The 12,128-nt window shown below is 40.3% G+C and overlaps 1 protein-coding gene across 1 annotated transcript in view; it reads left to right on the top strand.

Moving 5' to 3' along the window:
* CCDC175 (coiled-coil domain containing 175) overlaps window positions 1–12,128 on the top strand; it is a gene marked incomplete at both ends in the record, with an annotated part of 65,330 nt that overhangs the window by 52,331 nt on the left and 871 nt on the right. Inside the window, 4 exons of the mRNA XM_080808417.1 lie at window positions 1,169–1,321; window positions 4,649–4,751; window positions 8,568–8,611; window positions 9,906–10,068. Coding sequence (XP_080664543.1) covers window positions 1,169–1,321; window positions 4,649–4,751; window positions 8,568–8,611; window positions 9,906–10,068 — 463 coding nt within the window. The remainder of the gene's footprint in view (window positions 1–1,168; window positions 1,322–4,648; window positions 4,752–8,567; window positions 8,612–9,905; window positions 10,069–12,128) is intronic.

Here is a 12,128-nt window from a genome sequence, read left to right as displayed (position 1 = left end):
GGGGCTGTAGTTGCACAGAGCCATAGGGCACTCTCCTTTCTTTGTCCCTGAGAGGCTTTGTTGGTCGCTGGAGCTTGCACTGAGATCAGATGCCTGGCCCCAGTCTGCTGGGGCTGCCATCTCACTGATCAGCAGGGTACTCTCACTGTGCTGCCAGCCATAAGGTTCAGCTGTCGAGACTGTGGGCACACTGGCATGTGTGGATGTCTTCTTCTCTCTCCAGGGCAGGAGTCACTTTGGAGGGATGCCTTTGGAGTTGGCCAGTTGGATTGGGCATCTCTGCAGGGGAATGCAGGGGCAGGGTACTAGTCAACAAGATAGGTGGAGAGCATTCATGCTGCTTCCTGCAAGTGTCTGGCCAACAAGGTTGATGGGAAGCAGGGAGGAAGAGAAATGGCACCCGTCACCACTTTTATTCTATAATGGTCTCCTAAAGATCCTTGCCCCTCCAACATACAATCTGAGATTAGTAAATAAATTTTCCTATCTACCCCAGGCAATTTCAAACAGCTGCTTCTATGCTGTGTCTCAGCAGGATTATTTGTTTTGTTGGCTCCTTAAAGGTGAAGACTCAGTTTCTTATTGTCCTCCAGTTCTCCAGCTCTCCCAGATTTGATTTTTGAAGTACCAGAGTTAAGCCTTGCTGATTGTAAAGACTCGTGAATTTAAGCCCCACTAGTTTTCGAAGTTAAGTATTACAGAGACTTCTCTTTCCAGTGTGGGTCCCTCATGCCTGGGGCGTGTGGCATGAAGCCTGATCTTCTGGCTTCTTGTCGTATCTTTCCTGTTTGTGGTTAGTTTTGCTGGGGTTTGGGTTCCTAAACATGTCTCTGCCACTCCTACACATTTCAATGTGGCCCCCTCTCTATGCAAGTCCGTTCTGCTAGTCTTTAGATCACTTTCAAAGATAGTTGCACAGATATGGCTGTTATCTCAATGTGTCCATGGTTGAGATGAGCTCAGGACCCTCTTACTCTACCATCTTCCCAGAATTGAATCAACTCTGGAGTTTTAAATATCAGGTTTTTCTAAGGGAAGGTATACATAGCCTCTGCTGATGATTCAGGAATTAATTATAACCCCTCTCTGAATGTGGTTCAGGCAATCTAAAACACCGGTGCCCTGCTTATTTAACTCTGAGATAATTGTGGGTTTTATGTTTGAGCAGGAAAAAGTGAAGCAAGAACTCAAATACTTACGAGATCAAGAAAGCCATAAGATTAAAAATCATTTTGAAACTCTAAAGAACTTAGAAAATGAAATCTATGTGCATGACTTAAAAGTAGATGCTTTGCTCCTGGAAAATGAAAAATTGAGAAAAGTAAGTTCAAGAACACTTCACTTTGCATGATGGTTTTGGTTAGTTGCTTAGATCTATAATGTAGTTACGTGAGAAAAGGAGATTATAGCTCTAGAAACTTTTGAAATAAAGACTAAGTACATATAAAACAGTGCACAAATCATAAGTGAAACACTTAGTGAATACACACAGGTAACCAGCACCCAGATCTAGAAACAAAGCATTACCAGTATCCAGATATCATCTATGTCCTTTCCTGCCACTAACCTCCCCAAAAAGTAAAGTAACAGTATATTGGCTTCTAACACCAAAGACTAATTTTGTCTGTTTCTGAACATCATATGTATGGAATATTACAGTATGTACTCTTGCTCAATACTGTGTTTGCAAAGTACATCTTTATTATATTGAAAGCAGTTATAGTTTGTTCAGCCTTGGTTCCATACATAGTATTCAAGTGTGTAACTATACTACAATTTATATACTCTTGGTGGGGGGTTACAGAACTTCTAGCTGGGGCTATTACAAATAGAGTTGCCATGAACATTCTAGTACATGTGTTTTAAGGAACATATGTACATAATTCTGTGGGGTATACCCCTCAAGTGGAATCACAGCGCCATAGGGATGTGGACCATCCACTCTTGTGCACAGTGCCGTCTCCCAGAGAAGTTGCAGATCACCACTCCCAGCAGGGTATGTGAGAATACCACTGGTTCCACATTCTTGCCAAACTTTTTTTTTTGTTGTTGTTCTACTTGACCATTCTGGAGAGTGTGTAGTGGTATCCCATTGTGGTTTTAGTTTGCATTTTCCTGATGATCAAAGGAAGCATCTATTCATGTGCTGGTGGCCATTTGTATACATCTTTGTGAAGTACCTGTTCAAGTGTTTTGCCCATTTAAAATTTTAAGTTGTCTGTTGGTTTTGTATTGAATGTATCATTTTTTTTTTTCAGTAAACCACAGTGACCTCAAAGTGAGGATCTGTATCAGTGTATCCCAAGTGTTTTGCATAATGGCTCACATGGAAAAGGGATTGAGGCCCATGTTATGCTTACAGTAACCTTTAATGTGGATAATATATATTATGTCCCTTTTATAGATGAGGAAATCAAGGCTTTACATTTTTAATAACTTTTAATAGCTAGAAAAAGATAAAGTCCCTTGGCAATAAGACTCTAAGGGAAAAATCCTTTTACCTGTCTGGGTACTCTTTTTCACCAGGTCAATGGCAACAATTATATACCAATATCATGTGTTTCTGGTAGAATTAAAATGGCATAAGTGGTACTAATGTACTTTGAAAAAGTAAATGTGCTCCAGAGCCTGGGTACCAGCATCACTAACCTGCACATGTGTAATACATCTTCTTTCTTATAGCCCTTGCAGCAGTCTTATAAGTCATTTCATCTACCCATGGAAATATTCCACAAGGTTATCTTCCTGTCAAGATGACATAGATTATTTATTAAAATACTTGGAATTTTTATTGCTACTTTGGTAATGGATAAACAAATGGACGACTGTGTGAAAGACTGATTCTATAAGTTCTGTTTTCTAATTTATTGTCCATCTACTAGGTCCTGAATAATGCTGTTTATCTTATTCACTCCCCACTCTGTTCTGCTGGTTACATCCCTTCTCTCAGCAGACATTTTAAGCACCCACTGAGTCTTAAGGAGGCTAGGGAGCCTTGGGGAAGTCTCAGTGAATACAGAGATGGATAAGACACCACCCCACATGCTTAGGAAGCTCATCATCTAGCTGAGGAAATGAGCAAATAAATGGATAAATTAAAATTCAGTATGTTTACATATTTGAGAGTTATGGGAAACCAGACAAGTCTACAAACTGTAATCCACATTCAAAGAGGGGGCAGCAATGACATCTTGGATGTGGCCCACAGAGGTTTTCATGCTGGTTTACTACAAAACTAGCCAACAAGTCACACAGACTGACACAAGATCAAGGCCCCATTAGTAGACCCTATAATATGCTTATAAACAATTCTATGTTTTCTGTGGTACTAGATGCAATTTCTTTTTTTTTTTTTTTAAACATTTTACAGCATTTTTAAAAATGAATTTATTTATTTATTTGACAGAGAGAGAGAGATCACAAGTAGGCAGAGAGGCAGGCAGAGAGAAAGGGGGAAGAAGGCTCCCCACTGAGCAGAGAACCCGATGAGGGGCTCGATCCCAGGACCCTGGGATCATGACCTGAACTGAAGGCAGAGGCTTAACCTACTGAGCCACCTACTGAAATTGCCCCCTAGGTACAATTTCTAAGATTTTTTTTTTAACATAAATGCCTTTTTAAAAAAAATTTATTTATTTGACTGACAGAGATCACAAGTAGGCAGAAAGGCAACAGAGAAAGAGGGGGAAGCAGGCTCCCCGCCGAGCAGGGAGCCCGATGTGGGGCTCGATCCCAGGACCCTGGGCTCATGACCTGAGCCGAAGGCAGAGGCTTTAACCCACTGAGCCACCCAGGTGCCCCTCTAAGATTTTTTTTTTTTTTTTTTTAAAGATTTTATTTATTTGACAGAGAGAGATCACAAGTAGGCAGAGAGGCAGGCAGAGAGAGAGGAGGAAGCAGGCTTCCCGCTGAGCAGAGAGCCCGACGTGGGGCTCGATCCCAGGACCCTGGGATCATGACCCGAGCCGAAGGCAGAGGCTTTAACCCACTGAGCCACCCAGGCGCCCCTAAGATTTTTTTTTTATCAGTAATTTCTAGTATTTGACTTTCCCTCTTGAAACAGAATCAATGCCATTTTATATCCAAAGCCCATGCTTTCAAAGTTCCCAGAGACTTTAGAGTTTAGTATTCCTGAGCATTGGGTGGTCAGAACAGAAAATGATGACTTTAATACCCAAACCACTACTACCACCATCACCCAACCCAGTGAAACATCCGAATGGAGTGAGCAATTCTGTGGGGTCTCCAGACTTGATAACTCCTCTCTCTGAGGTCTTACTCTGAACCCCTCCAGTCTAGAAGCATGGCAGCCTTGGTACTTTGCTTGCACACACATTTTGCAATACAGAACACTTTTTTGTTTGTGGGCACATTGCATTTAGGCAGAATACCTTTTAGTATCTTTTTGTGGCAAATTATATTCAGAATGCCATGTTTATTCAGGTGCTTAAATGTTTATTGAGAAGCCAGATCCTTTCTCTCCTTCACCAGAATACAGGCTTGACAAGGGCTCTGCTCGCCACTGTTATCCTTGTACTGAGAGAAGTCAGTGGCATGGAGAAGAATCAATAGATGTGTGCCAAATGACTGCATGGATAATTTACGGTAACTAAACTGCTTAAAGCAATCATATGTCTTTCATTTCCAGTATATTGCATACATGAAGAACAAGATAGAGCAATACAGAAAAGGAGAAGATGACCTCAAGTCCATGTCAAGTGAACTGTCTTGTCAACTGACAGCTCATCAGAGTAAGTAATGTGTCATGGGTGATCCGAACATATAAAAAATAAGTTTTTTGTTTTATTTAAATAAATTTTACTGACTTGCATACAATAAAATGAGCCTATCTAAAGTTCAATGAGTTTTAATAAATGAACATACCACTGTAACCACTGCCACTTCAAACAAGATGGAGAACATATTACCCCTGAAAAATTTCTCACATCCCTTTGTAGTTGGTTTCCCACTCTATCTACAGTGCCTGGAAACCATCTTCCCTTCCCTCACTTCTTCCCTTTCCTTTTCTCTCCCCTTCCTTCCTTTCCTCCCTCCTCCTCTTTCCTTCTTTTTTCCCTTTTCTTCCTTTCCTCCTTCCCTTCCCTTTCCTTCTTATTCTTTCCCCTTTTCTTCTCTTTCCCCCTCTCTCTCTCCTTCCTTCCTTCCTCCCTTCCTTCTTTTACCTTCTTCTCTTTCTTTCCTTCCTTTCCTATTTTATTTTTATTTTGAGAGAGAAAAAGAGAGAGAGCACAAGAACAGGGGGAGGAGCAGAGGGGAAAGGAGAGAGAGGGGGAAAGAACCTCAAGCAGACTCCATGCTGAGAATGGAGCCTGATGTGGGGCTTGACCTCATACTCTGAGATCATGACCTGAGCCAAAACCCAGAGTCAAAGCTTAACCAACTGAGCTACCCAGGTGCCCCGATCTGCTTTTTGTCAATAAGGATTAGCTACAAATGGAATGATGAAATACACTTATGTACCTGGATTCTTACACTCAGCAAACTTTTTAAAAAATAATTTTTAAGAATTATTTTTTATTATGTTGCGTTAGTCACCATACAGTATGTCATTACTTTTTGATGTCATCTTCTAAGATTCATTGTTTATGTATAAAACCCAGTGCTCCATCCAATACGTATCCTCCTCAATACCCATCACCCAGTCAACCCACCCCCCTAAGTCTCTCCCCTCTAAAACCCTCAGTTTTTCTTGAGTCCAGAGTCTCTCATGGTTTGTCTCCCCCTCCAATTTCCCCCTTTCATTTTTCCCTTCCTCCTCCTAATGTCCTCCATGCTAGTCCTTATGTTCCACAAGTGAAACCATACGATAATTGGCTTTCTCTGCTTGACTTATTTCACTCAGCATAATCTCCTCCAGTTCTGTCCATGTTGATACAAAAGTTGGGTATTCATCCTTTCTGATGGCTGGGTTATATTCCATTGTGTATATGGATCACATCTTTATCTATTCGTCTCAGCAAACTTTTTTTTTAGATCCATTCATGTATCATTGCCTTGCTCCTTTTTATAGCTCTGTAGTTGTATTCCATTATATAGATATACTATATTTTGTTTATTCATTCACCATTTGAAGGACATTTGGATTGTTTCCAGTACTTGGTTACTATTTGCTTATGTATATTTTTGTGAATATTTTTCATTTCTCTTGGGTAAATACTGAGGTGTGGAATTGCTGGGGTGTATGGTTAGTGTATGTTTAACTTTATAAGAAACTGCCAAAACAGTTTGCCAAAGTAGTTGTGCAAGTTCATCATCCCACTAACAACAGGATACTCCACTCCTCACTTTAAAATTGTCAAAACACTTAACATTTAAGCCATTTTAGTAGGTATATAATGGTATTTCATTGTGATTTTTATTTCCATTTCTCTGATGACTGATGCTGTTGAGTATTTTTTCATGTGCTTTTTGGCCACTTGTATATCATCCTTTGTGAAGTGTCTTGAATAAATTATTGCAGCATAACAAATTATTACAAATCACTTACTTTGCTCCTCAGTTGGTCATTTGGTGGTAGAAATCACTCATGTCTGCTCTACATGACATTTGCTGGGGCAACTTGATGGCTGGGAGTAATTCAGCAGCTGGGTCTGGAGTCATCTGCCGACACATCTACTCACTCAGTGTGACTGGTGTTGCTGCTGACTCACAGCCAGAGTTTCCATGTAGTGGCTTGGCCTGCTGCATTTCAAAAGATAAGATCCCAGGTACAAGGGGAGGGGACACAGTTGCCACCACTAATGGGAGGGGTGTCAACATGATGTTGTAGGAAGAGCATGTGGGATGGAATATATTGCGGGGCCATCTCTGGAAAACAGTCTGCCACATTTTTGTCCAGATCTTTTGCTCATTACCTTGTGTTGTGTTGTTGAGTTAAAATCTTTGTGTATTCTAGAAATGAGTCCTTTTTCAGTATGAGGCTTCTCATTTTCTTTATATTGTCCTGAAAGAGCAAAAGTTCTTCCTTTGGGTAAAGTCTAGTTTATTTATTTCATCTTTTAAGGGTAGTATGTTTTGTGTCCTAAGATATTTTCACCTAAGCCAGGTTCTCAAAGATTTTCTCCTATGTTTTCTTTTGTAAGTTTTTAGTTTCAGCTCTTATGTCTAGATCTCCAATTCAAGTTCACATTTTTGTACAGTGTGAGTCAAGAGTTGAATTTCATGTTTTCTCTTATGTATATCCAATTGTTCTAGCACCATTTTTGAAAAGCTTATCTTCTTAGCATTGTACTACCACAATGACTTTTTCAAAAATCAATTTTATGAGTCTGTTCCTTATTCTGACTTTATACCAATACCACACTGTCCTAATTACTTTCATGCTCAGTCTGGACGTCAGGTAGTGTAAGTTCTCCATGTTTCTGGTTCTCTTTTACAATGATTTTGGCTATTTTGGTCCTTTGATTTTCCTGTAAGCTTTTAAAGACAGCTTATTTATCTGTAATTGCATACCTGCTGGGATCTTCATTGGGTTTCTGTTGAATCCATAAATCAATTTGAGGAGAACTGACATCTTAACAAAATAAAATCTTCCAATCCAAGAACAGAATGTACATCTCCATTTATTTGGAACTTATTTTTCACAGCAAGATTTTGCAGCTTTTAGGTGTTATATTTGGGGTCCTCAAGACCACCCTTAGGCTCAATGATCAGCTAGGATTCACCAGGCTCAAGTTGTTATGCTTCTTGTCCATTACAGTGAAGGATACGGAGTAAAACTAGCAAAGGGAAAAGGTGCATGAGGCAAGTGTGGAGGAAACCAGATGCAAAATTGCAAGTTGCCACCCAGTGTAGTTGCACAGATGCATTTAATTTCCCCAGTAAAGGTGCGTGACAGCACCTGCAAAGTGGTGCCACGCAGGGGCCCCTGGGCTTGGGCATCCAAGGTACTTATTGGAGGCAGTCGGTCATGAAGATGCGCAGTGCCTGTGAGACCTCAGCTACTCAAGGTGTTCATGTGTTTCTTTTATGCTATTAGGATGGTAAATTGCACCAACTCATTTTTGAATGTTAAACCAATCTCCTGAGATAAAACCCACTTGTTCAAAAGCTATTATTGTATTTATATATTGCTGGATCCAATTTGCTAATCTTTGTACAGATTTTTGTGTGTGTACAAACCTGCTTTGTTCTGCTTGCACTTAGGTCTGGAAAGTACCCCCCAGCAGAAAGCCAGGTGATCATTAAGGCTTGCCTCATTTGTCACCCCTCCTTCAAGTATCCCAGTTCTGTGCTGCCCATTCCCCAGTACCTGAAAACTGGATATTAAAACAGATATATTCAGGGTGCCTCTTTGGCTTAGTCAATAGAGCGTGTGACTCTTGATCTCAAGAATGTGAGTTCAAGTCCCATACCGGCCATGAAATCTACTAAATTTAACATATTTCCTCCTTGTTTACAGTGAGTGGGCAAGTCTAATCCAGTTATTCTGTCATTTTGGGAGTGGAAATTTTTAGATAAGCAATTTTTGAAAAGCAAATAGCATTACTTTCATAAAAATTTTCACATTTCTGTAACCTTTGCATTTCAAAAATCTTTTATTTTAGCGGAGTATTTGGATTTGTGGGATGACTTTCATACTACAGTTAAGGTGAGCTTTTTTTGCCTCCATAAATATAATATTCCTAAAAATATTCACCTATCTAATGTGTGTGTGTGTGTATATGTGTATATACATGTGTGCCTGCATAAGGTAGGAGGTCAGGATTGGGGGGAGTGACAGTGTTAGTACACCCATCATATCTTAACATGTGTGCTCTGTATTGTTAAAAAAACAAAATTCAACTGAGTACATTTTAAATATCTTATTGGCTCTGTTCAATGATTCATGAATCAGACCACGTCCCAGCTAGCAGATTAAAAGGTGCTCTAAGGAGCTATACAAGAGGCAGAAGGGAGTTGGAACCTGGAAGTTATACTAAGCACAAAAAGCAGGTTGATTATTGCAAGATTACTTTCCTTTAGGGGGTGGCAGGGATTATTAGGCAGATGACCTAACTGGTGCTGATGAGGTGACTCCTGATGGACTGGTGTAAGATTCCATTTCTGAGAGAACCGAAACTGTAATTAAATCGATTCTGTTTGGTGATGTGAGGCTTTGCCTAGGTGACTCCATTTGGAACTGCTGTCTTATTTTTAGCGGTGCCAAATGTCACTAAAATCTTAATCCTTTCGGACGCTGTCTTCCTCCTCTACCAATTTGGTTAGAGGGACCTACACCCCACCTCCACCTGCAAACACAAATTGCACACACACTATTTTAGGACAGATTTGTCAGGTCTGAAGTCCATCTGTCCTCCATGTTTTACTGGCCCTGAAGTCCATCTGTCCTCCATGTTTTACTGGCCCTGTTCCTCTCCACCGCTCCCCACCTCTAAAGGCTGCTAGGCGGAGTTTAAATCCTGGCTTTGCCACTCTCTTGAGTATTTAAAGTTTACATATGATTCTGGCTCAGCCTTTAACCTTTTCCAGATGAGGCTACTGAGGTTCAGTTTAAGTAACCTTGCCCAAGACCAAACAGTTAATGAACCTATGGGGATTTAAAGCTCAGATCCAGCATGGTTCCAAAGTTTTTTCTCTTCAGCTGTAAGCCATGCCGATTATGCCGTGCAGTTCCATGCTGCTCTGAAGGTGAGTGGGCTTCTTATTCAGCCCCCCTCCCTGCCAAGGTTAGAGGTCAGTGAGCATTCCATTCAATTTTCTCATTTGCTAATCTGTTTTCTTCTGAGATCTTCTACAGAACTTTGTGAATGTGATATGGACATTTATTTTGCATGAGTAATACCAATTTTGCATACATATTTTTGTCTTGGATATGATTCACTCAATGTTTTTATTTGGTTAGAATTTATATTCACATATCCCCAAATGTTATTTTTTTAAAGGAACTGGTAAACAGTGGTGATGAGATTTTGCAAGATATAAAGAACCTAACAAAGAAGCTGAAGGAAAGAGATGAAAACATTGAGCATATCAGCATTTGGCTACAAGGGAATCTTGACGAGTTGCGTGATCTTATGGAACAGGAATTGGAAACAGACCCCCCTAGTAAGTAACTTCTCAAAGCTTTGGGTAACAAAGAACCTCTTGTTATTTTACTGTAGCCAGTACTATCAAAAAGGCATTTTAAAAACTAACCAAATAACATCATTATCCCTAATAATCCTTCCCCAATTTATGTCACGTTCACCTAAACACTGCTTCTCATTTGTGGGGTCGAATGTGGCAATGCAGCAGTGTTGGACAAATTTCCAAAAGAACTGGACCAAAAGAACTATGAGAGAACTAATTGGGGAAGAGACTTGACCCTAGTTAAGGAATGGGGAGAGGTCTCTGAAGGACCAGAAATAGAGCTGAGAGCACAAGAAGTTTTCTGGCTTCCCTAACTCCACTTATTTCTGTTCCTGGAGCACTGGCACTGTGTGGGCTTTGAAGGTAGGTGGGCCTAGGCTCAGGTATTGGCTCTGCTTATTACGTGTTATTTAATCTCTACTCCCCAGTTTCCCTGGTTGTAAAATATGGATAGTTAACTGCAAGTTATAGAGCATCAGACCCAAATGAGGCACTCATCAGATCTCTTGAAATCTAGCGCCCTCCTGTGGGAGGTGATAGTCAACTGCAGCTCCTTGGATTACCTGACAGTCTCTGAGCCACCTGTAATCTAGCTTTTGGATTTTCCCTGTTGAATGGCTGCGCTCAAGGATGGGACTTCTAGAGAAGGCCTTGATCTCTTCCAGCTCAACAGCCCTTGCTTGTCCTCTTCTGGACACCATCTGTCACTGCAGCTGTGCAGATCCTGGCCCTCTCCTTCAGGAATGCTGCACCAAGCTCCAGAAGCAGATGGAGCACCTTTGAGCCTGGCAAGAGAGCAAATGCTGCAGTCACTAAGCTGAATAAGACCCAGTCCCTGAATCTTGATGTGCATACGCTGTGAGAACAAACAAGGAAAGAGCATATATAAGGGATTCCTTCTAGTGAGTGGCTATGAGAGGATAAAGAGAGGAACCTCTAAGCTTTTTTTAGGTGTTGGGAATACACAGGGATGTCTTCCTGAGAGGGCAATAGACGTGCACTGGCCGAGGACTGCGACAGCATGGCTGAGTGGGTATCTGCTGGGGGTTCCAACTGGCACATATGGAGGAAAGGCTTATTAGAACTTAAAATGCCAGACTTATCTTGAAAATGAAAACGAAGATCATTACTTTTTGCCTTAACATTCCTTCTTGCAAATAAAAGGTAAATAAGCTAACGCTTAGTGTGTATTCCTAAATCAAATAGTAACTGAGTATAGATTATTTTTTAAGAAGTATTAAAAATAATTTTTAAAATTCTAGAAGTCCCCAAGTCTTATATAACTTAAGTTACAGATAAATAATTTGTGTATTAACCAAATATTTTCACTTGATATGTGCGGTACAGAAAACTTTTTAAGGTCAAAGGACATTTTAAAAGAAATACCAAATTTGTATACACTGTCACCTTTTTATTATGGTGATGAGGACCTGAGAGATGGAGCACTTTTGAGCCTGGAAAGAGAGCAAATATTTTGATCATTTAATTCTGGAAAAGAAACATTAAGGCAGAATCAAAATTTCAGTAAGAAATAATTTTAAAAGTTTGCTGAAAAACTGGTAAAAGGTCTCTTGGAAAAATTAAGCATCTGAACTAAGAAGAGTTTATACCATACTCTCAAGCATTAGAATCACCTGTAAGAGGTTTAAAAAATCCTTCTGCTCAGCCTGTACCCTAAGCCAATTCTGATCTCTCGGGGTGGGACCCAGGCATGTTTTAGACCTCTCTCCAGTGGGCTCCAATGGGTAGCCAAATCTTGCAAACGAACAGTTTTAGACAAATAAATAACCATGTAATTGTTAAATTTATCAAATGACCCAAATTAATCAAAATATTTTTTTTAAAAGATCTTATTTCTTTATTTGACAGAGGGAGAGATCACAAGTAGGCAGAGAGGCAGGCAGAGAGAGGAGGAAGCAGGCTCCCTCTTGAGCAGAGAGCCCGATGCGGGACTCGATCCCAGAACCCTGGGATCATGACTTGAGCTGAAGGCAGAGGCTTTTTTTTTTTTTTTTTAAGATTTTATTTATTTATTT

The sequence above is a fragment of the Martes martes genome (assembly GCF_963455335.1).
Source record: "Martes martes genome assembly, chromosome: 7".
NCBI classification, from domain to species: Eukaryota; Metazoa; Chordata; class Mammalia; order Carnivora; family Mustelidae; genus Martes; species Martes martes.
Note: the sequence above shows the minus strand (reverse complement) of the source record. Positions and strands in the feature narration are given on the sequence as shown.